The sequence below is a fragment of the Vipera berus genome (assembly GCF_964194415.1).
Source record: "Vipera berus genome assembly, chromosome: 7".
Taxonomy (NCBI): Eukaryota; Metazoa; Chordata; class Lepidosauria; order Squamata; family Viperidae; genus Vipera; species Vipera berus.
Genome location: NC_138209.1, coordinates 43,051,366 through 43,077,325, shown reverse-complemented (window position 1 = coordinate 43,077,325; position 25,960 = coordinate 43,051,366). Strand labels below are relative to the sequence as shown.

Sequence of the window (25,960 nt, the reverse complement as noted above, 5' to 3'; positions counted from 1 at the left end):
CCGTAGCAGCTCCCGCTGGCCAAATAGGGGAGCGGACAGCCAGCAATCGCCGAGCTTCGCTCCTTAGAGGGCCCACCCTGGCCCTGCTCGCTCTCTCTCCGCCGCACCGGCATAAAATTCTCCAACTTAGCCTCCTCCATACCTCCTACTAAACGATTGGAGCTTCGCGTTCATCACAGAGAGACAGCATCTTGGGCAGCGTCCTGGGTGTGCGTTGAGCTCAACGCCCCCCCCCACCCTCCCCGCTCCCGAATGGTCCACCTCAGGGCGGGGAAGGAGCACTAGCCCGGCCGGACGAGCTTGTTCCGGACGTGGGTGGGACCTCCCCGTAGCGGCTCCCGCTGGCCAAATAGGGGAGCGGACAGCCAGCAATCGCCGAGCTTCGCTCCTTAGAGGGCCCACCCTGCTTGCTCTCTCTCCGCCGCACGCCTGGCTGGCACCACCCCCCTCCACAGAGGGTGGGGCGGCGACCCGGCGGCGGCTCGGATCGGATTTGCACAGCACTGCAGTGAGACAGAGTGAGTGAGTGAGCCAGGCAGGGGCAGAGAGCTGCGAGTGTGAGCGCGCCCCCCCCGATGTTGCGCCCGGTGCGGCCGGCCCCCCCTGCACCCCCCACGCTACGCCACTGACACTGTTAAACTGAATTTGGCTTCCTTGATTACTTTGTCAGGTCACAAAAGGTGATCACATGATCCCTGAACACTGCAACTATCATAAATAAGAGTCAGTTGCCAACTGTCTGAATTTTGATGATGTGACCATGGATATGCTGCAACAGTCATAAATGTAAAAAAAAGTCATGTCACTTTTTTCAGAGCTGTTGTAACTTTGAACAGTCATTAATAATTGGTTGTAAGTTGAGGACTACCCACATATACTTTTTCATTCAATGCTACATTACAAAGGACGAAAGTTGTGAAAAATTACAAAATCTTCAGATTTTTATGCCTATGCATGTATTTTACTAAGGCTCCCTTATAGTGCTATAATGTATTTCAAAATAAGTAAGAACAGTTAGTGATCACATCCAATTAGATTTATGTGTTTTAAGAGTGACTGCAGAAAAATACAATTGCATTTTTTATTCTATTAAAAACAGAGACACTATTACCATTGACTAGCTCAGCCATAAGTACATGACAGCTATTTATTGGACTGTATGCTGATTTAGAATTTACCTTCAGTTTTAATGGGGCTTATTCTCAGAGTAGTATAGGAATATTACAAAGCCTATTGGCAATATTACTAAGTAATACATTTAATAAGCGTGTATTTGCATTTAGGAATTACTCACAGATGTACTTAGGTATCGGTCTAAAGATTTTTCCATCACGGAATCACCCAGCTTTTACCAATGGAGTGAATGGGAAAGCCACGCCAAACAACCACCCCAAGCTCAAGAACTGTGTGAAGGATTTGATCTAAGATGATTATATGTAAGTCTTAGGTTTGACATTTTCTTTGGAGTTCTTGGTGCTCTCTAAGCTTGGCTGTTTGCTTGCATACATTTCATTACTCAACTAAGTAACATCATTACAGCAAGTGGGGTTTGTTGTCTATATATAGAGAGAGTTGCTTTCCCTGAGAATTTGGTGGTAGTGTGGTTTTCTTCTTGGTAGTTATTTGATTAGGGTATTGTTTTCTGTCTGATTGTCTGGGGTTAATCCCTGCTTATCTGTTACCAAATGGAAGGAATGTGTCTTTTTCTTTTCTTCCTAGATTTTTTTAAGGCTTCTTGGAATGGTGTGTAAATATAGTTTATGTATATATTGATGTCTGAATGCCAAGTGTCCTAACATTCCCTGGGATTTTTCAATTTGGGTTAACATTTTCCATTTGCCTGGCAGAGAGGCATTTAGTTTTAAGATAAAAAAAGACACACATGAAAGGTAATGCTTTTGTAGTGACGAATATCTAGAATCAACTAGATTCTAATATTTACCTAGGCTTTGATAATAATTCTTTGCTTCTAAAGCACTATGCTTAATTTCAATGTGACCTTTTGCAGAAAAATATTAAAATATAAACATGTAGATTTAATTAAAAATATTCCTTTTCTCTTTTAGAAGGATTTTGTCAAAAAAGAAGCACTTTCATCATCAGTTTGGGCTAAGTACAAAATATGTATATTTTGAACATTCTTTCTGAAGGTTTCTCTAAATTTTGTTCTGTCTCACAGCTTGTATAATCTACAACATACATTTTTCTATTAAAATTAAACAAGCTAGACATATTTGTTATGAAAAGATATCTTAATAACAGTTTAAAATAACTTTAAGTAGCTACTTTGAAAAGCTACTGTAGATGTAAAAAAAAAATCTTATTCTTTCATTTCCCGTAGTAAAATATCATCTATCTAATTTTATAACAGTTTGGGAATTGAATGAGACTATTTTGTATGATCCTAAATAATGATCATAATTTACAAGAAATTTCAGGTTGTTTGTTTTTCCACAGATGGTTCCTAAAATTTAAAAAATCTAGTTCTCTATTTTACTGATTTTCCTTCAGAAAGTAGTTTCCTAAATTTCATTTAAACAAAAAGACTATTTTTAAAGCTCATGTATGTTTGCTGTTTTATAAGTAATAACATAAGTAATACATCCAGATATATAGTTTTTTGCATGTACAGAATTTCAGTATATATATCTGAGATGATCAAATGGTGATAGCACAGTTGTTTCTTAAAAGTGCCTTCCCATTGCATGCATTTTTGTAAATGTTTTTGTATCCATTTATATAAACTTGAGCATAGAAAACTAAATGAAGTTTGTATGCTTACATTTTTTAAAAAAATAATTGTGCTCCCACATCTGCTATTCATACTAAAGTCTGCAATGACATATTGGTTTCACAAGTTAAAAATAAATAAGCAGGCTGAAGTAGGAAAAATTAGTGCAAATGTAAGTACAGTATATTAAAGTAACACATAATTATAGTTTTTTTAAAAAAAAATATTCGTTACCTTTGTTAGCATTTTATTGTTTGTTTAAGGAAAATGAACCTGAAAATTAGAAAAATAATCCTTACATGGTGAAACAGAGAGATGAAAATAAACCCTCTTGGACTCAAGAAAAAAGAATTTCTTTAGGACTTGCTGACACTTACACATGATGCTTCTTAAAATGGATTCTTATCCCAAATGATATGATGGGAACTAATTTGCCCATTTTATACAGTGTCAAGCCACAATCCTACCCAAAGGTAAAGCCAGCAATGGGTACCAGCACTGAAGGTGTCTAAGCAATGGGTACCAGCACGAAGGTGCCTACATTTGTTGGTAAACATACTTTATCCCAAAGTTTAAAAAAGACCTATCACACTTAAACATAGTGTTGTTAAAACATTTGAGCTATTTTTTCATTTTCCCCTCCTCTCTCCAAATATATACATACCTCTATTTCATAATCAGAGGGAACATCACAAAAATAAAAAAAATATCCATGAGTTATTTAATAAATATTATATCACCTAAGATGACAAAAGAATCTGAAGGGAATTACTTCCTAGACAGGAAGAAGAATTTAGTGGCTATGTTTGGGTATTGTGGAGAAACCACAAATTATGGTGATAAGAACAAGTGGTAGTAGGCCCAAAGCTTGCACTGCCTGCTCCTATCTCCTGAAGTGGCTGAAGGGGACAGTCCTTCATTTCTAATCTAACATCATGTTTCACTTTTGTTCCTATTAACTGTGGATTTTTAAAATTGTTTTATAAACCATAGTTTGAAATTGACATTTTAAATTAGTTAAAATAAATCACTGTCTGCTAAGGATCTGATGAAATGTGCAAACAGCAGTCAATGACCTAAATGAAACATTTCAAATGCTTTGTGACAGAGCAGAAGAACATGCAAGTTCAATGCTTATTCTACTCACCACATCCCCAAATCAGCCAGATTTTGAATACTTTTTTTCTATATTTAATTGAATAATCTACTAAGTAATATATGGGTGCATAGTTTTGCAGCCAATCTCTGGCAGTGCTGATTTGCTCAGAACCTTCATATATTAAGGAAGTCAACAGATGCATCAACATTCTGCAAATTTCAGTTCCACAGAAGTGCCATTTTGCTAGTGCTTCATCATTTGTTTCAATTAATCATTCATTTGGAAATAAAACTGATATCAACAGAATTTCAAACTAGATTTTCTATAAAATATGTTTCAAATATTCTTAAATATTTTTTTAGAAGAATTGTCATGATTTATACTGCTTACAGATAAGAGCAAAGCAGAAGTTAGATCAGATAACTCTGGTTCCCCCCCCCCCGGAATTTCTATGAATCTGGGGCCTTTCCCCACTCATCTTTAAATCAGCACAATATTGTATTGGATTACATTCTCTATCCTTCTTGCCAGCCTCATCCTGTCACGAATGCTGCGTTCCCAGTCAGTAACCATTACCTCACTCTGCATGACAAAGTATAATTGAGTTTATACAACTTGAGGCTGCCTTTGATATAATGCACAGGTAAGCAAAGCCTCACCCTCTCACAGGGTAGGGGTAACATAGAGCAACAATACAAAGAAGACATCACAGAAGAGGTGGCTGGTTTAGAAACAAGCTATGAAAAGGCACAGAGAGCGATGGAAATCAAGTAGTTACGTGATTATTTAGCAATGCTACCCTATTTTTAAAAGCAGTTAAGAAGACATCTTCATATTATAAACCATAATATTCAACTCTTCTTCTTTAGATACCCCTTAAGAACTAGTTATATATGCCAGTTAAAGTTGGAAGATGTTGTTAAGGAAATCACCAACATGACAGATGAATCAGATTGGCCCCCTTTGAAAATTCATTTTTCCTCCACTTTCTTGCTCAGTTTTTTAAATATTACAACCCACTGAGGCAAGTCTCTGATAGAAGAGATATACTGCAACTAATTTAGATCATCTTTCATGTATTTCTGCTAATGTTTCCATAAAGCACATAAAGTACAAGTGGGTTACTGTTAATTTAGGGGGAGCAAATAGCAACTCCATTTCACCAGCAACTCCATTCAGCTGCCATCACTGCCTAAAAGCGCACACAACACGTTTATCAGCATTCACTTGTCTTTTCATGTGGAATAAACTGAGCACTTTCACTTGCATGTTCAAGTTCACTTGTATCTCCCATATGCTTCTTTTCTGAAATTTCACTTCTTTCTGAGCAGCTGTCATCATCTTCCTCTTCCTCCTTGGGACACCTTTCCATACTATGCCGGATGCCATATGCAAAGTAAATCAGGAGTCCTTTTAAAACAAAACAACCAATATTTTTTGTAGACTTGCCATATGTCAGTCAACTTTGTACAAACTCTACTGAAAATTACAATTTGATTTTTTTTATTTTCTCTAACTGTGGTATACAAATTCTTTCCCACATATATCAAGCCAGCATCTAAATATTAACTTAACCTTTATAGTCAAAGAGAGTCCCCATATACTGTTGAACTGTATTTCTTGCTGTCTCACTATATGACATGCAAAACTGTTACAAAACAAAAATTATTAAACAAATTTTAATAACTAGATGCAGAGAATTTTTATATTCATGCAGAAGAAAGACAAAGCTACATTAATCACACACACAATAGACCAAAATTGAAAGAGCAGACAGGAAAAAAAATCGTATGCCATGACTGGTTTCCTTATCTTGTTGCAAATGATTGTCAATGCCAGCTGAAACCAGTCCTAGAAAATTTCCTCTTCCATCAAGACATCTGTGCAAATATTTATGCAGATGTAAACACCTGCACACACCCAGTAGATACTTTACAAAACCTACCAAGTGCCATCCAGATGCTGAACCGGATCCATGTCTCTCCACTTAGCTGTATCATCAAGTATATATTCACTAAGATACTTAAAGATGGCAAGAATGGCAAGAATGGAACCTAAGAATAAATATTCCACAGTATTTACTAAAATACCCATACCCAACACTTTCACTTTATATTAAAATTTATAAAATTTAACTAAACACTAGTTTCAAAATCTGTGAAATCGAAGCACACATTATGTCCATATAACATAACAACTAGAGATGAACCATGTTCCTCTCCATAGGTCTGCATATGATCCCAATCTAAAGTACACTTCAAGTACAGCAGTGAAATAATTGCCTAAATATTTATTTGGATAATATTTGAAATAGCAAATAGCATAGATGGAACAAAGTGAACAAGGTTCTTCATAGGAACTGGGGTGTTTCAAGATTCATAAATCACTTCTGAATGTCAGGAGACCTTTCACAGTAGCATCAAAGAGATGCTGCTGGAGCCAAACTCACATAAACAGAGATTTCAGAAGCATTTTATATTCATAAAAAGATACTACCGTTGTCTCTTGGTAGAAAAATCATGAATTGGCAGCTAAAATATTTAGAGAAAGTTGGTCTAAGTGGAGTTACAGTGTGATATAGTCCATAATATTACCAACTTATATTTTAAACTACAATGTGCATTTTGATTTAGAGGCTCTACTTTGGAAAACCTTAGATTTCAAGTAATGTACTTCAATAAACTAAAGTCCCAGTATGAGCTCCGCCAGTATGAGCTTCATTATGTCTTGAAACCAACCTTCCTATTTAAGTGTAGGACTGTATACTTCTCCCTGTAAAATTCTATCCTATTCCCTCCTACCCACTGCTTAAGCCTGTCTAGATCTTTTTGGATTTTATCTAAAGTATTAGCTTTGTGCCAGTTTTAATCACTCATTTTCTCGTCTAAGTCCTTGATTTAAATTTGAGCAGCACAGAATCCTGGACAGGACTCTGTGGACTCCAGTTGAGATGTCTTTCTGAGCTGACATGAAGCCATTAGTGAATGAATCTTCTTTGGATATAGTCATTCCGTCAACTTCAAATTCATCTATAAGTGGCATCATCAGTCCCATACTTTACGATTTTATTAAGGAGAATTTGTCAAAGGCTTTGCTGAGGTCATGGTATATTATTGCATATTAGCCCAATGTAAAAAGCTAGTAACATTTTCAAAGAAGGAAAGAAAGCTATTCAGGTATAATTTCTTTGCTACAAATCATCACTGGTTCTGTTAATTGCAGCATCCTATCCAAGTGCTTAGAAACATGTTGCTTGACCATTTATTTGTTAGAGGACCGTGCCCAAGATGATTTATCTGTAGTTGCTCAGATGCACCTCTGTCTCTTTTCTGGAATTTCTGGGGTTGCCAAAAATAAATTATGACATTTGTTAATACAATTTATGTACTGATTTTTCACAGCAAAATTGCAGAAGTGATTACACCATTTCATGCAAGTTGCCCCAAATAAATATACATCAGAACAAGTCGCACTCCTCCTTGCTAAAAATGAAAAGTTGGTATCTACAAGCACACTCTTTACCATAAATGTCACTTTCTGCTGGTTCTGAGGTTGTCTCCAGATGATAAACATAATAATCCCAAATAGTATGAAAAGAGATGCAAGAATAAAAATACTCCAAAGCTCCATATTTGCAAGTGAATGAATTCCATGGGTTGTCAGAATGCTTAATCCACAAGTGAGGACAGCTAAGTGATGATAAAAGAAAACAGACTATTTTAGTATTTCAAAAATCTGAAAATTTGTGATATAAAGAAAAAGTAGAAGTTAATGTCTTTTTAAAGGGAGAACCATAGATATTATATTATTATATTAAGAACACACAAGTCCTCACTTCAGACTTGAATCAAAGGACTAATTTACTACAAAATATATGAATCTGATATTTTAGCTGCATTTTGCATATAGCTAAATTTTCAAAGAAGTTAAAAGCATTCCAATAGGTTTGGACTTACCGAAAAGGGCCACAAGAAGGCTCACCACAGTAGCAGACTGTTCGGTTGGTAAACTTGATGGATTAATTAGCATTTGTAGATTAAACCTTTTTCTTGGTATCATGCTAATTTGAGATTCACTCTTACATTCGCCTTCTGATCGTGCAAGGGCCTCTTTTTCTGCTGAATATTTTGGTTGCTCATAGTTTAAACTGGGTTGGTACCTATGTGTGCAGACATGGGTTGCTAATGTAAAATCAGTCTAAAACCAAAATTAGTTCTAGAATACATGCTATTCAACACTTATTTAGTTAAAGGTAAAGGTTCCCCCGCACATGTGTGCTAGTCGTTTCCAACTCTAGGGGCCGGTGCTCATCTCCGTTTCAAAGCCCAAGAGCCAGCGGTTGTCTGAGGACGTCTCCGTGGTCATGTGGCCGGCATGACTAGATGCCAAAGGCGTACGGAACGCTGTTACCTTCCCACCGTAATGGTCCCTATTTTTCTACTTGCATTTTTACGTGCTTTCGAACTGCTAGGTTGGCAGAAGCTTGGATGAGTAACAGGCGCTCACTCTGCTACGCGGCACTCGGGATTCGACCCGCCAAACTGCCGATCATCTGATTGACAAACTCAGCGTCCTAACCCACTGAGCCACCGCGTCCCTCCAACTTATTTAGTTACAGTGTGTTAATTGATTAGGGATCACCTAATTTTCAAGGAGTAAGGACCACTGCAATATTCTGAACAATCCCAAATTACATTTAAAATAATTTAATTTATTCTTTTAATATGATAATTTGAAATGGTATCATCTTATGAAATCTCACATAAGAGCATAGTTTTGGTACAATTTGTGAAATTTATTTTTATGACCGGAGATGCCACCTACAGGTTCAGGGTGCAACATGACACCTCAGTGTCATTATATTGTCAATGCACTATTTAAAATAATACAACCATTGCCTTAAATATGCATATCTTTCCCAGGGTTGAATCTGCACTAATACATAGTTTTGTTAACTTTAAAATCTGTAGAAATATAGGTATCACACATGGTCTGAAAACCTCTTATGATGATCTCATGCACAAAGTCAGCATTTAAATATATTGTCTGTTCCTGTAACTGAGGCAGAAACAAAACTGTTTACACAAAAATTATTTTACAGAAAAATATCTTTGCAAATTGCTTATAAAAACTCAATTTCAGAACTCACCTAAGTATGAGAACACAAGCAGCTACCAATGAGTATGCAAGAAGTGTACCAATTGACATCATGTCTACTAAGGCTTTTAGGTCAAAGAGAAAAGCCATTAGAGCTAGAAGAAGGGGGAAAAACAGCATTTGCATTAAGTATCTACATGTTGGGCAAAACATATATATTTCTTATCATTATATGCTTATGCATTTAATGTTTATTTCGAGTTTGTTGAACTGTTTGCAGTTTTTGATAAATTATAATTATATAAACGTTGAATAGGATGAAGCATTGCTATATGACCATTAAAGTCTGTCCACGATAGCAATTTTTATAACCTGATTCAGATAAAATAATTCATTCATGGAAGCTTTTGTTAAGTTAAAATTATTCTCAAATCATTTGCAATGTTTGGGTTTTAAAAGGCACAATGCCCAAAAATCCCCCACAAAGCCTTATTCTATGTGAAAGTCACAGTAACTTTAAAAAGCATGCAGATGATTTAGGCAAACTTTATTGTGAATGACCCTTCTGAGCAAATTAAGAAAATTTTGGATCAAACTGATAGGGTACAGATAGATAGGAAGTATTTTGATAACTATGGTCATGGTTAATCTTCTGTTTCTTGCAGAAAGCTCATGCAAAGAATTTTGAACTCTCAGGCATCCATAAAAGACTATCTCTCTTTAAACAGTGTTAAAACAAATAAAATGTATTGGGGGGTTGTTTTACTAAAGAAATAGTAGACAGTCTGTTAAGAGGAAAGAAAATTACCGTAATCACATTGTCTTCTCCAGGTATAATACTTGTTTATAAAGAAGAACTAGATTTTCAAGGAATGATTTCTTTTCCTAAAATTTCCTGTTATTATGTTGATTAAAAGAAACACGATACTCTTATAGCCATCGATCTCACTTCAAATCACAGACTTTTGTTTATGAGAAACACAGTCTCTATTATTTCAAGGGTAAAATGCAACTACTATTACTCCTACTAATTGGAAAGAAATATAAAACAATTTGCAAGTGGAATTTGAGAGACTGCAGAAATCGGTAAAATAAAGAAAATGTTATTTGTAGTTCTATTATATTATTACTTCCTGACCTTTTTTTTTTTGGTAATGAACACATCATACATATTATGGGAGCAAAAGACAATCAGCATTTTTTCAGCTGTCTAAATAATCTGAACTGGCAACTTTTTTGAAAAATTCAACACATAAAAATTTAACACTGTTTAAAATGGAGACATAATACATGCTAAGACTGCAACTGTGCCAAATGGAGAGGGTATCAAGCACAGTTTTCATGCCACTTTCCTTTGGCAAAATATGCTGCTGAGCATTGCTTAAAAAGAGACGCAGAGACTGATTGTAGAAAAGTGTATATGAAAATTGTGCAAAAAGCACAATGGGAACATTGAAACAACAGTAGACTATCAAGGTAATATTTATTTATTTATTTCACACATGTACCAGGCAGTATCATTGGTCACACTGGAGGAAAGCTTTGGAGAAGAATTCTAAGGAGCTTGTTCTTCCACCACCACCATAATCATAATTGAAATGAAATACGCCTTCTGATTAGTCAGCACTCTGTTCCCAATTTACATGCACAAACCACTAGCAAGCAAGGCCCATCATATCACAGAGCCATGCATGGGAAAACAGGTCTCAGTTAAGAAACCTCAACATACAGAGCTTACCGGATATGAGCCCTGCTGTCAATGTGGCAGCAACTGGAGACTGCCTCTTGCTCACTTTGGCAAGAAATCTAAAGAGTAAACCATCTCGTGCCATGGCAAACAGAATGCGAGGCAAAGGGAACATAGAGCCCAGAAGACTAGAACAAAAAATGTATGTAATTGTTCAAGTGGCGCAGTAACATTACATGCCAAAACTAACTCAACATACAGACATAGATAGAAATGGGTGCATTTTCTGTCAAATGCACTTGTATCCAGGTTTTCCAACCGACAATGTCTGTGACAGACAAAAATAATATTTTTACTCAGAGAATCACAATTTAGAACTTGAGTTGCAATAGAACACAGTCATAACTATCCATGTATCACTCTGAAAGTTGTCTGTGGCTAAAGACATCCATTGCCTTACAATACATTCACTTAGGATCTCACCTGCGACAGCCCCTGATGATAAAGTTGCAACAAGTGGAGTCTTCGTTTTGGGGTTGATTTGAGCTAGACATGTGAAAAGCAAACCATCCGATGCCATAGCATAGATTACACGTGGCATGGGGAAAATGGATCCAAGGAGACTGAATAAAAAGCAAAAGAACATGCAACATGGCCAACACCAATTCATGCAATTCATTATAGAAAAGCGAAACAATACTAATTAACAGTAAGTGATTCAGAAAATGGGACTTTGGCAAGGAGGTGATATGGTATACAAGACATTAACTACAGTTAAGACACAAGTTTCCTAAATGGTACAAAAATACCATATGCAGACTTTTTTTAGAAGGATTTATAGTGTGGTTCCAATATGTGATATACATCATTCATTTTTATGGATTGAATATTAATTCATTCCAATATCATTCATCATACAGATTATTTCATTCATCATACAGCAGATCATGACCAATGTATGCTAATATTGTCCTAAACATCTTTAGAGTGTAATAATAACATTATCTTAAACAATATCACAATATTATATATTCGTACTTGATCTTATTTATCTTTTTTTTCTTATTCACATTGTATTCAATTTTGTTTGTCCTATTGTGCTCTGCCCACATCACTTGATTCTGGAATCAAGGGGAGGCCTAAATCAAGTAAATTATTATTATTATAGTATTGATAATATCTACAATAGTATATTGTGCCTTATATAATTCTAGCCTATTAATAAAATTTGTTTCAAAATAAAAACCCACCTAACAGTACTAATAGAACAGAATACAGGTAGTCCTTGACTTACGGCCACAATTGAGCCCAAAATTTCTATTGCTAAATGAGACATTTGTTAAATCAGTTTTGCCCCATTTTACAACCTTTCTTGCCACAACTGTTAAGTGAATTACTGCAGTTGTCATGTTAGTAACACGGTTGTTAAATGAATCTAGCTTCCCCATTGACTTGGCTTGTCAGAAGGTTACAAAAAGCAATCACATGATCCTGGGACACTGCATCCATCATAAATATGAGTCAGCTGCCAAGCGTCTGAATTTTGATCACGTGACCATGGGATGCTACAGTGGTTGTAAGTGTGAAAAATGGTCATAAGTCACTATTTTCAGTGTTGTGGTAACTTCGAACAGTCACTAGATGAACTGTTGCAAGTCAAGGAGTACCTGTATTTGTAGCTTAGGGTTAAATTGTGGGGTCCTTGGTGTTCTCTGAGCTTGGTTGCCTTGTAGATGTTTCATTACCAAACTGATGATTTTACCTGGTTTGGTAATGAAACATCTGCAGAAAACTCAGAGAGCACCAAGGACCCCAGCTAACAGTGCCAATCACCAAACCCAAATTATTCCCTCTCCAGTTTATACAAAGTAAGTGTATTATTGTCATATCAACCAGGCTTGTGATATGATAAAAAGCTTCAAAAAGAAAAAAAATAAGATTAGCCTAAATATTGTGTAAAGATGCTATATGATACACAATGTATTTCCCACAGGTATATTTTTAAATTGGGGAGAAAAGTCTTGATTTAACTCACTGACGTTGAATAATATCTGTAATTTTGAGTGATTATGACTGGTTCCACAACTATAATGTTTGCAATAAAATACTGACAATTATATAAAACTTTAATTTCATGGGTCCAACTTAGCAGATATTTGGATGCATGGACAAAATAAGAATTTACACTGAACTGTCAAATGATTGTTGAATCAAATTTAGATAATTTACATTAAAAAGACTTGGCTTCAACCAATTTTCAGTTTCAATAGACCCACTTTCCCAATTTTTCCTTAAAATGAAGACTTTATTTTAATTACTGAAGTAGCTTGTGTCTTCACTGTAGTTTTCCCAAAACAATGTACCAGTAAGTTGTATCTTGGCATAATGTAATTAAGCATAACCACATCTTGAACAATTGCATCAGGCAGCAGAATTAAAAACAAGCAACAAATATCCCTGCAATAATTAAATCCTTATCAAATATCAATAACAAAATATATATAAATAATTTGAAATGACATGCCATTCTTTTTAAATAGAATGGTCTACTACATTACCTTAAATAAAGAGTAATCCTACTAACAGCAAACTTTATGCATTTCCACTTTAGGTTTATTTTTCCTTATATGGCTTATATCAGAGGTGTCAAACTGCCGGCCTGCGGGTCGGATACGTCATCTGGAAGCCGCACCCACCCCATTGCCGGCAATGGCAAAATTGTCCTGATACATTGTGCGACGTCACATGATGTCGCGAGTTTGACATGTCTGGCTTATATGATAATAGTGCATAATTAAGAAAAGAATTATAAGTCTTATTCTTTGACTATACATCTACATTATTTTAAAAGAAATGAATAGTCTATATACTATATACCATATAATGGAATAAAATAGCAAAACTACTGTGGTTTAAAATAACTATGATTAAGACAAAGAGGAACTGCCGACCATAGAGGAGTGGACTTTAAAGGTTTCCGACCTGGCAGAGATGGCGAAGATTTCGGCCTATTTGAAAGATCATTCGCAAGAACGCTATATTATGGAATGGAGAAAATGGATTGATTTTATCCAGAACAAGTATAGGGTTAAGAAGTTTTACGTAGCATTTGAATAAGTCTTCTTTCGTTGTTTTTTTCTTTTGTTATCTTAGTTTTTTTTTATACATACTCAATATTATTATTATTTGTTTCATCTTATATAAGCCAGAGAGTGATGGATTTTAGAGTTTATAATTGTTAGCATATGTTTGTTTATGATTGCTTTTTATATATATACCTTGTATTTAGCTCTGGGAAGTCGGGGGGGGAGGGGGGGAGGGGGGGAGGTAGGGAGGGGGGAGGAGGGAGGGGGAAGGGGGGATTCTTAAAGGAAAACTGTATTTTAAAACTCTTCAATAAAAAAAAATAACTATGATTAAGACTACTATGACACAAACTTACATGCCTCCATTCCAAGATTTTCAAGGAGTACCATTCTGCAATATTTGTGTCAATTAACCAGCATTTACAAGGTCAGTAAAATTAAAATCTGGTTATAAGGACGAAATTGTTTAATGTTAAGAAATAAATAAATAAATGAAACATTATGGTTAGAACAATCTAAGCAAGAGAAATGGAGACCATACCATAACATTAGTACATGTTATAATCTTCCAATTATGGTTTGTATATTAGGAATATCGTGTCTACATTAGAATGAGTGACTTGATTAATATTAGCATGCTGAAGAGATTGCTTACACCTACTGAGATTATATGCCAGTTTAAAATATATTGGCTAACAGTCTCAGCGTTATTAGCAAATAGGCATATAGAAGCATTAGGAAGCAACAATATTGCTTATTTTAACCAAAATGCTGAATTTGAAATTTGCACATATGAGTATTTAAAGTATTGCTATGGTGAATATTTTGAAAGTCAATCTTCAATGTTATGGAAAATCATTGCTGTTGTTTTTTTAAAAAATTCAAAACTGAATAAAATTTTGGTGAATCTATGGTAGTGAGTGTAGATGTTATTGCATTTATCCAAGTTAAAAGCTAGCCAAGATGTGTATTTCCGGTATTTTGCTGCAAAATTGTCACTTTAACGTATCACATTTCCTATCTTTCAATGACATATGAAAAAAAATGTTTTCATTTGTTGTGTTTTGCCAGATTAAAAAGTAACAGTCAGGGAGACTACAAAAGATTTGAAATAGGAAAAAACATACAATTTTACCACCAAGTCCAAAAACCTGCTTCAGAAAAATTCCAAAGTACATTAAATGAGTATTTGTGCAGTAATTACGGTAGTAAATAAGATATAAAAATGATGTCTATTTTACAGGGAAAATAATCCTCTAAAAGAAATTCAGATTTTTGTGTGATATCAACTGAAACCATATTTACTTTAAACTAAATAGGAATACTGGTTTCAATAATCTGTAGAATTATTGGGTTTCTTTGAATCTTGTATTTCAGACAGGACAAACTGTATTAGCAGGCAATGAAGCTAGAATACAGTTTCAGAGATTTAAATCAGATGCAATTATTGGAAGTATACACTTAAAAGCAAGTATTTTAGAAATTACAATTGAATAATTCCGAAAAGAACTGCTCTTTTTAGCTGAACTGCTAAAAACTGCTGCACTTTTTAGATCTTTTCAATGTGTTATTTTTTTAAAAATGGGCTGAACAAAGGGGCTGTAATGTATTAATATTATCCACTATGAATATTTGTATTTGTATTAACCCAGTATAATGCTTAGACTATATTCATCAAACTATGATTGACTGAATAATTAAACACTCCATTCACTGTGTGCTGCCACCATGTGGTTGTTTGGGGAAATTATAATATGCTATCTTGACCTGGTCAGCCAAACCCCTCCTACCCTATGACATATTTCCTCCTTCTCCTGACCATGTGCCTTACACCCTCCCCTTTCTGGGATGGACTTCCTCCTTCTTCTCCCTGGGGATTCTCCTCCTCCATAACCGGCAGATACATGTGCTCCTCCATAACCGGCAGACCAGGGCTTTTTTTCTCATAGAACGCTCAGAACAGAGTTCTGGCACCTTTTTTGGATGGAACCTTGTAGGGTAGGCAAGGTGGTTTGTATGACATGTGTGAGTTCCGGCACCTTTTTTTTTACAAAAAAAGCACTGCGGCAGACACACGTGAAGACACTGGGAGTCGTTACTGTCTTTTGACCTTGGAAAATACCGTGCATTATCATCTAATTCACCTCATCTGCTGTAATCTACTCTGCATGCACATAAAGGTACTTCTGGATGATAAAAGGTACTTTTCACGAGTTCTGCTATCTGGCAAAAGCTGTTAAACAATGATAGAATCCGCCTATACAGACCAGCACAGGGTTTTAGCAAGGGAAAAAAATCATTAAACGACAGCTTGATCCAGAATACACTGGCTTCTTCATACTAAGTAGCATACAGATTAATAACTTAAGTTACACATCAGGATTTGAAGTAGAACACTATACAATTTACAACTACCCTGCTTTATACATGTAATGAACAATTTAAGTCTTATTTTGTCACTCAAATTATTTACTGACAATTTTTTATTTTTCCTTATTTTACCTTGTTGATAAAGCACACAGAGATCCGACTGCTACAAGGTATTTCGCTGGACCCCATCCAACATACTCAAATGCTACAGGGAGAGGACTTTTCTCATCAAGTAAATAGTATGGCATCATAAGTGTCAAAGCAGCTGAAACTCCGAAATAGGCCAGAAAGCAGACAAGTAGAGATGCTACAATTCCAATAGGAATGGCCTTCTGAGGATTCCTTACTTCTTCCCCTAGAAGGAGAAAATAAATGCAACTACAGTGACTTTCAAATGTGGAACATGTTGGATACAGTATTCAAATGATAAAAGGCCAATAAGAAAAATCTAGAATATGTACCCAAGACAAGAATAATTATCTAAATCTATTGGAAAACTTACATCTGGTTGCAATGGCTAAAAATATTCTTGGCTAAATTTAGCATGGCAATATGCTTATGTATTTGATTTAGAGCACATAACTCAAACATGTTTATTCGGAAGACTCACTCTGGTCTTTTCTACTCTCAAAACTCACTGGCTGACTTTGGGCCAGTCAATCTCTCTCAGGAAAATCACAAACAAAGGATGTTGTGGAGATAAAATGGAAATCTGTTTATGGGCTATCTTTTAGAAAAAAATGAAAAAAGGTGAGATCTAAGACTAACAAATATGTTTGCAATTCCAACCTGGATATGACTGGCATTGGGAAAGTACATAGAGGAAAAAAGAACTGCACAGAGTAACAAAGCTCTTTCAATAGTATGTTGTTTTGCTGTTCTTCCTGTAGTAGCAGTTAAGAATGTAATGCAATGGCTTATCTGTGGGAAATCTACTGCTTTCTTCCAAGAGGAAATCACATAAATTAGCAAATCTACCTTTCCAACCTTCTTCCCTTGCTTGGATTTTTTTTTCTTAAAGAGTAGCTAATCCTGTATTTATCACTGCTGCTGTGAAAATATGAAGCTTGCAGCCTTGCTCCTTCAATGGAGTGAAGTAATATATTTTACTCCAAAGGAAGATTCACATACAAGAAATTCAGTTGGACCTGTATCTGAATAAAATATAGGATTGCCCCTTAAAGCAGAACAGATCTGCACATTCATCCAACATGGTCCTAAGAGCAACTAACAACATCTTAGACAGAAATCTCAAATTTATTGGTAATGTTACATAAACCTGAGTTATTATAAAACAAAGAGCATAACATGCGTGCATTCACCATCAAGATATGAGGCTCGTTGTGGGGAAAATAGGAGGAGTATGGCATATTAGTTATTTTCACCACTTTGAATTATTTATAAAAATTATAAAGTGTATGGAAGGACATATTAACTAAGAATACTATCTAGCTAGCTAGCTAGCTATCATCTATTCTAACAATTTCTATTAAAACATCACAGTTTTAAAAGCTCACCAGTAGTTGCAATGCAATCAAATCCTATGAAGGCATAAAAGCAGGTTGCAGCGCCGGCTAGAGTTCCAGTAAAGCCATATGGCATGAAGCCACCAACTCCAAATATACTTGTCACATTCTCAGAGGATGATAGATTTCTAAATATACAATTAACAATTTAGAACAATTTTAGATTTGTCACTTATTGTAATTATCAATCAATCCTAAAGCAATTATTATTTTTTCATAGTTGTGGCACTGCATAGATTGGTGGTGTTAGTCCAGCGATATCATTAGTTTCCTGCCTTCTTCACAAATCTTCAACTCCACTTCATAAGGCAATATAGCTGACAAAGACTCACAATAGAAATGAAATGTTTCTTTTCCATTTCTCCTAAAATACCAATACTAAAATAATTGTTCTTTCTATGATCTGCAAATTTTCACCATTCATACCTAGATAGAGGGCCACACATTACTGTCATAAAAGGGACTGCAGATCTGTGGCAGACTTTCCATAACAGTTATAATTTTAAGACTTATCAAATAAAAAAGAGTCACACTACAAAGCTTACAGTGCATTATAATTCACAGGCTTCTTCCCAGTTTTAGTGATAAGGGGGACAAAACGAAGAAATAGAGACTAGTGTTATTTGTATCTTCCCCTAGTAAAGTTGGAAGATCTGAAGTGACTGATTGAACCTGGTCCCATCGTCTGCCAGGGTATTTCCCATATCCAGGTTAATATATTAGTAATTTCAGTCAAAACTTTGCTGTGTGAAGTAAATAGGAATACAATACATTTCCCTTCCTCTTTATTTTTCAAGAGGGATCCAATCCATTAAACTGTAATTTAGCATGTACAATGCAAAAACATGCACACACAAAAACATGGAGACTGCAAAAGTAGCATACTTGCCCCTTAAGCCATACCCACACCTTATGCTACTTGAACCAAAACTCCAAACCACAGTTTTATTTGGGTAAATTTATGAATTAAATATCTAATAAAAATTAGATATTATGTAAATTTCTGCATTTATTTTTAAATTGGAACAAGAAAGTATCATAATTTTAATTATTAACAGGATCTGTTATTGTTAAAAGTCTTCCTTGGCTCATGGATGACCCCAGTAACTTCACAGGCACATCAATGCAGTCTTCTTGGCAATTACATGAAAATGATTTGCCACTGCCTTCTTCCGAGACTTTAAATTTTCCAATCTAGCCCTCAGCCCTGGGATTTCCTTAGTTTCCCACCCAAATCGCAAACTTCTTAGTATTTCAAAATCACCCACGGTCAGCTAGATGCCACCAACTATTATAGATTGATAGGAGCTATTATCTTTCATTTTACGATTCCCAATTTGTATGAAACAAGATAAAAGATAAAAAAGGAATGTCATCTCTGGCTGATTAGAAAAGAGAGAGGAATTAAACTATTGCCTTCCAAAGAAAGTCTGTTCATACTGCGTTCCTAAGAAGAAATAACACTATTGGATTGGATCACAGCCTACTCCTTGACCCATAACTTCTAATTTATCTGCAATTCCTGTTCCCTACATTCTCTGTCAACAGATATCAAGTATGAGAAATAGCATTTTGATAGCCTCCACCCATCTTCAGCTGGGAGACTATGTGAGCTAAATCTGGGAGATGGACAGATTCCCAATTCTTAGTTTAGTGTGATCTGTAAATGCTCTCAGAACAGAAAAGATGAGTGTCAATGGAATATAAAACAAGAAAACCCATATTACTTTATTTCTGCAGTGTAGTTTATCAGAAATTCTTCAGTTCTCTTCCAGTTATTAATGTTGCCTTTCACAAAGCCAGAAATCATAACAAAGAGCAGAACCAAGATGTTAACAGCAGTGAAGACTTTATTTACCCATGCAGATTCTTTTACTCCAAATGATAAAAGTCCTATAAAAGAGATGTTTTAATCAAAACAAGATCTCTTAATGTTCCTAATACAATTATTATACTTGACCATACATACAATAACATATGTCTATATGCATAATGAAAGCCTCTACTGGGCGTAGATGCAGTGTCTGCTTCCTGTAATACTACCACTTAACCTCCGAGCCAGAAGAACTATGGAAAAAATATGAAGATAGGCCACTAATATCATCAGATGCAAATAATACATTATTCACACAGTAGTCAATAGTGAGTTTTGAGCTGCAACGAATACAAATAGATCTTGTTTAACAACTGTCCTGTTTAATGATCATTCATAATTATGATGGTGATGAAAAAAATGATTTTATGACCAATCTTCCCATTATGAAATTTGCAGATCTGTAAAGCAAAGGAAAACTGAAGTAAGATCATAAGCACAATTGTGGTTTTATTTAGTGACCGCTGTGTGTAACAACCAAGTTGCCAGTCCTAGTTGTGATTGCTAAATGAGGAACCTGTATACAATTATGTATTTGGTGATTATACAGAGAAACCCCAAACACAATCATTGACAAATAAAGGGCCCAAAACAGCTTTTACCCTAAAAGTGCTACTAAGAGCAAAATTAACCACTTTAGTTTTAATTCAAAAGAATAATCCAGGTGTAATTATACCTTTGAAATAAGGACTGATTCACAGATTTGCAGAACAAGATTAGACTTTTGCTGCAATTACCTAAATAGTTGGTATTCTTGTACACCACACTATAACTTTGTGTGAATCTAGCAATACATATTATAAAACACATTTTTCATTTAACAAAGATTATTGTCTTAGAAAAATGAACATTAAAAGTACTGTACCTGCTAAGAGTAATATTAGACAGACTGCAAAAAAATCTGGATATTCTGCTAAGCCAGAGTAATTCATTCTGAAGTAGGTTCGGAAAAAATAACCAATTTGTTTTCCAAGAAGTTCATCAAAGGTTCCACTCCATGCTCTTGCAACACTTGAAGTACCTTTGCAATAAACAATAAAAATGTGATATATTTGGCAGATCACAATGGCAAATAGCACAAAAGTACTGTTCAATTCAGTCTTTTACAGTTGTGATGGCATTCTGTAATTATGTTATCACACTAATTTCAAAAAACTTTCCACTCTTATGCCTGAACCAGCATGCTAAAATGATATCAAATAAACACTACAAATAAAGCGTTCATTCATATTTTAAAGATGCCCAACTTTTTATGTGGTCCAGATTACATAAATGGCCATGGGAAAAATAAATAAATTAAAACTCAAAATTCTGGAAACAACATGGACACATCATGAATTCTAGAAGCACATTGCAATTCTATCATTGCCAAATATTGAGACCAAACTACCAAATATCAGTGGTGAATAGCACAGGGGTTATAAGGGCTACTTACAGCCTATAGGCAATTCACTTCAATATATATATATATAGAAATAATTTACTTTATAAGTAATTAGGAAAAGCTGCTTTGGAGTAGACGGGCATAAACATAGTCCTTGCTTGCAATATTTTAAAGCAATCTTACTCTATAATATATATTCAGATGAATATCAAAACAATCTTTTTAAAGTCAAAGCATAACTTTGACTTTGAAAATGAAAACAAACAATGCTGATAAAAAAATCCAATTGAAACTTGAAATAGGCTGCGTATCTTTAGTATATACACACAAGTCATGTGCAACCCACTCTAAGGGATAAAAGTTTACAGCATTGTTTCACTTCTCTGATATTTCACATTTGGTTACATAAGTAGGTATTTCCTAACATTGCAATTTACTGACCAAATATTGGGGAGGTAGCGTTAATCCAAACAGGATAGTCTTTTTTAATCAGTAGAATTATTTTATCAGAAGAATTATCAGGTAACTAATGAGTGCTACTTAAAGTGAAAAAAAGAGTAATGTTAAATAGAATTTTTTTTAGCTTTACTTTAAACTTTTAAATAATATGTATGAATGACGATCAGCTGCACACTATACTGAATGTATCTTGAATCATACAAAAGCTCCTACTTTAACAGAACAAGATCCATATCAAATTAATGTCTCTTTAAAAAAGAAAAAAGAGAAGAATTAAGAAAAAGTGAAGTTCTATCTATCCTGGAAGAGAAAAAATAGGGACTGTAACCACACTTATCAATAATCTTGGATCTTTTCCAAGATGTAAATGAATGATCCACACCTATCCCACAACAAATAGCTTTAATAACTGACTGAAATAAATGTTTAATCTGTAATTAAAACTGATTGATAAAATGTTTGATGAGATACTGATCAAGATGAGGAAAAATTTAATGTATCAAGCAGTTTGCAAAGCTCCACAACTTTACTGATTTGTGTCATACTCTTTAGAAAAGCTTCCCAACTCCCTCTTCAGCATGGCACGTAATACATGAACACCGTGCTTCAAATAACAATCAGAAAATACAGTGGTATCATTTGCAATTTGCTACTTTTATAGTTTAAATCCCACATACCCACAATTGGTTGATTCATACTGTGCCTGAAAAATCATATATGTCAAACATATATACTATATTCGACTCTATGTACTAAGAGAGTCAACCTGTTGAATGTTATTTGGTTTCCAGAATTTCTATTGGAATTCAAGACCTATATTTGAAATTGAAGTATCCTCTACTTAGTTCACGTATCATTTCTATGCCATCATCCAAATGCATAGTGAGTTAAAACCCCTCTCATATTGCTGGTTGCTACGTTCTGTCCTATCTTCACCATTGCCAACAGACAGTGAAAGGTCAAATGCATTTCAGAGTATGTCTAGAAGCTCTGTCTCTGCTTCTTTCTCCCTCTGGCTCTCTCACCAGAGAAAAACAGCAGAGGCTTAGTCAAATTAGTCAACAGCAGCAGGATCCAAAGCCAAAAGGCTGCATTGACTTTCCTTATAAACCTGACAACTTTCAGACATACCTATAACGTAGGACAAAATGAGATTCCAGCCAGTGATAAAAGCCCAGATTTCACCAACGGTTACATATGTGTACAGATAGGCTGAGCCAGTCTTTGGGACACGAGCACCAAATTCTGCGTAACAAAGTCCGGCCATGACTGAAGCTAGGGCAGCTATGAGGAAAGAAAGGACAATACTAGGTCCAGAATCTGCTTTTGCAACTTCTCCAGCAAGAACATAAACACCAGCACCAAGGGTGCTTCCTACTCCTAAAGCGATAAGATCCACAGTTGATAAACAGCGGCATAACTTTGAATCTTCAAGACTGTCCCCAGTGACAATTTTTCTTCTCAGCAGGCACCGAGCAAATGACAAAGCTGGGCCACCGGTCATGTTGGATGAAAAAGCCTAAAAATGAAAGAGATGATTGTAAAACAAAGAACTCAAAATATCATATTCAAATTCATACAACCATTTGTATGCAGTGAACCTTGTTTTAACAAACTTAATGGAGAAGGGTATCTTTAAAACCCAAATTTCTGTTACATCCAAATAGGATTTTAAGTAAAATATTTGATATATTTTGTACAAATTTGAAATAGTAAGGTTTTGCTGTTCTGTACAACTATGGACAGAACCATATAATGTAGAGACAGATTTTATCCATTGTGTCCAGAGTCTGCTAAACCAAGACCCATTTAATCAAAGGTTTGATATAGTTAAGAAAAAATACTTTACACACAATACTAAGAAATAGCACACAATTAAGGGATTATTCTTTCACTTACTTTCAGACCACTGAAAATATACCTAAATTATGATTATGAAATTTCATTTATTATACATAATACTAGCACGTTGAAGGTTAAGAAGACAACTGATGGATCAGCATTCAGTCTAATCTCTATTATGGTTTTTCAAATTCACAACCTTTTCATAAGCAGTATCCACTGTATCTATCCAAACAAGTCTCCCCTACAATGTATGCATTCATAGATGCTCCCAAAAAATGGCAGTGTGTGAAATGGCCTTAAGATCTGCTTTATTTGCAATTGCATTTGGAGATATGTCACTGACAAAGAGAAAACTTTCTCAATTAGTACGGAAAGAGGAAATATTTATAATCCATAATGCCAAAGTCTTTCAAAATGGACCAGGCTAAAGGACCACATTATATGCATTACCAACATCTTGATTAGCTATATTCAACCATGTTACAATAATCTACTCTTTTTCATTATGGGGGGGGGAGTCAAAGAAAAATGTTCTCTATTAAGTCAACATATGCCTACTTTCATGAAAGTCTTCATGATCTTGCTCCTTTCATCGAAGTGATGAAGCCAGTGCTGCACATAAATGTTTCTGATATACACACACAGACAACTGCCTCCTTTTCATCAGTGTGATTGAGAAATCATATATATTTTCTCTATCATTATAGAACAGATGATTTCTTTACCTGAATAAATTTAATTGGATGGGTAAATGAGATAAAGTCTATATCACAATCATAACCTGAAAAGATTATGATTCTACTACAAAATAGCTTATGTGTTCCTTTCTCTGTTGTAGCTTATTATAGCTTATTATTGCAACTTTACCATTTAAGTATGACTAAAATAAATGTTATCGCCCTTAGCTATTATATAATCTACACAGTTATTATAACAAGCTGAAATTAGAAGGGGACTTTGAGTCAATACTGACTCCTGGCAATTACATAGACTACTAGTCCATGAAGTTTTCTGGACAACATTTTCCAAAGTAGTTTGCCACTGTTAGAACTAAGATTTCAATCTTTCTAATACAATGCCCTTAAACTGCTTAGCTACTGTTTCTTTCTCCTTAGCATGGAACTTCCAAACATGTAAAATAAATAATGCTGTTGCTTTCCATTTCCAAATCTTAGATACCTGCTCTCAAAAATAGCATTTGTAGCAAGAATTTTCTAGTATCTAAAATAAATATCTTAAACTATGATCTGTAGCATCAATTTCTCAATCTCTCTTACTGGAACAGATTCTCACCCTTCCAGAATCTATCCCAAAGGATTCCACAATCCTGCAATAAGGAAGGAAACATGAACAGTAAAATATAATTGTACACTCTCATAATTCTACATATAATTATTTGCAAGGGAAGGCAATTGTGATAATGTGACTGTTTTATGGCTCTATGAATCAAGGGTGTTACTCTAAAATGTGTATGATAAGTAAACATCTCTCTCCTTCCCATAATCCATCAATTTGTTTTTCAAGTTAGGTCCTAAGCATTCTCTTTTCCCATACCTTTCAACCTCACCAATCCCATTTTTAAGTTATAGGAGAAAAGCTAGTCTGAGGTACAGTATTTACTCACAAAGCTCATTTGTTAAGCTATTGTCTTTCTTAAAGTATTTACTAAATTGTTTGTACATTATAACACATTTATTGACCTTACTAAGTGCTACTATAAAATAATCTATTGTGTAATTGTAAAAAGAAATTCTCTCCTGTTAGTTTCACAGAGGTTAGTAAAACAGATTTCCAACTAAATGTTCTTGGAAGTACAGTTTCCATCTACTAACGTGAACTTAAAATGTCCCTTTACAAAACACTGAACGTAACATTAAAAAAAAAAAACACTTCACAGAACTTTTAAATCATTCCAATAGTATCTTTGAATAAATTTAGCTGCAGCATACTTAGAGAAAATTTAAACTTCCAGGATTAAAACATTAATTTTTGCTTCCTTTGAATGATTACATTATACAAAATCATACTAGAATATTAACATAGTATATGTTACATTTCTAACCTACATGAATAAGAAAACATCACTTTTTAAAAAAAAACAATTTTTTAACAGGGGCCAGCATTCTACATTCAGTGGGTGAGTGGAAGAGTCCAGCAAAGTATTTTGTTTGTACTTTGTTTCAATACAGATTTATTTTGAGCCCAGCCTTTACTTACCAGACAATAATATTCAAGTTCTGTATTTCTTAGGCACAGAGAGGGTAAGGAAGATGCGGGCTGCAGGAAGATTTTACTTAGATAACTGCGTTTTAAAAAATTGAAAGATTAGTTTGTGTGAAGCTGCTTGCTTTCAGGGGGTGGAGAAAAATCAGCTACAGGTGATTGGATAATACAGAGCTTACCCACCTTTTTGGCAAACATATAAAAAAAGTTATGGTATTCATTTATATAATTTAAGAAACCACACCAGCTTCTTTTCCTGTTTAAAAAGCAAGCTGGACATTTGTTAAATGTATGTTCACAAATAACAAACTAATAATTATGTAGATTTAATATTAGCATTGTAATTGATTGAACTGGTCAATCTGTAAACACTACGAAAGTTAGTCCAGCCTAGGATTATGATCAAAAGAATGATTTATGTATACTCAGGTGTGCCAAAACATGAAGATAAATCTGTCATAGGGAGCGATGCAATGCTAAGACACTAACCCCTATGAGCCACCAGACTAGTAATAAGGAAAATGTCAACACCATTAGGATTCAAAAACTATCAAACAAACAATGAGGCTTGACAAATATC

The 25,960-nt window shown here is 34.9% G+C and overlaps 1 protein-coding gene across 2 annotated transcripts; it reads right to left on the bottom strand.

Annotated features, from left to right (window-relative positions):
* Positions 1–634: 634 nt before the first annotated feature.
* Positions 635–25,625, bottom strand: SLC7A2 (solute carrier family 7 member 2). 2 transcript variants are annotated; one of them, XM_081332312.1, is made up of 12 exons: positions 25,375–25,625; positions 22,444–22,831; positions 20,335–20,490; positions 19,324–19,489; positions 17,588–17,724; positions 16,203–16,425; positions 11,098–11,237; positions 8,980–9,082; positions 7,787–7,989; positions 7,353–7,519; positions 5,776–5,884; positions 635–5,240 (listed from the first exon to the last, which is right to left on the bottom strand). In XM_081332312.1, the coding sequence occupies exons 2-12, from the start codon at positions 22,814–22,816 to the stop codon at positions 5,047–5,049; spliced, it is 1,971 nt and encodes a 656-aa protein (XP_081188438.1). In that variant the 5' UTR covers positions 22,817–22,831; positions 25,375–25,625; the 3' UTR covers positions 635–5,046. The 2 variants fall into 2 exon arrangements, with proteins under 2 accessions (XP_081188438.1, XP_081188439.1); XM_081332313.1 differs by lacking the exon at positions 11,098–11,237 and adding an exon at positions 10,666–10,802.
* Positions 25,626–25,960: the final 335 nt, after the last annotated feature.

Coding starts and splice junctions, on each gene's coding strand:
- SLC7A2 (XM_081332312.1), bottom strand. CDS start 22,816: ATGACCGGTGGCCCAGCTTTGTCATTTGCTCGGTGCCTGCTGAGAAGA. Junction 19,490..20,334: donor TCTAATATTACTCTTAGCAG/GTACAGTACTTT, acceptor TCTCTTTTATAG/GACTTTTATCATTTGGAGTA. Junction 9,083..11,097: donor ATCATCAGGGGCTGTCGCAG/GTGAGATCCTAA, acceptor CCCTTCTTCTAG/CTCTAATGGCTTTTCTCTTT.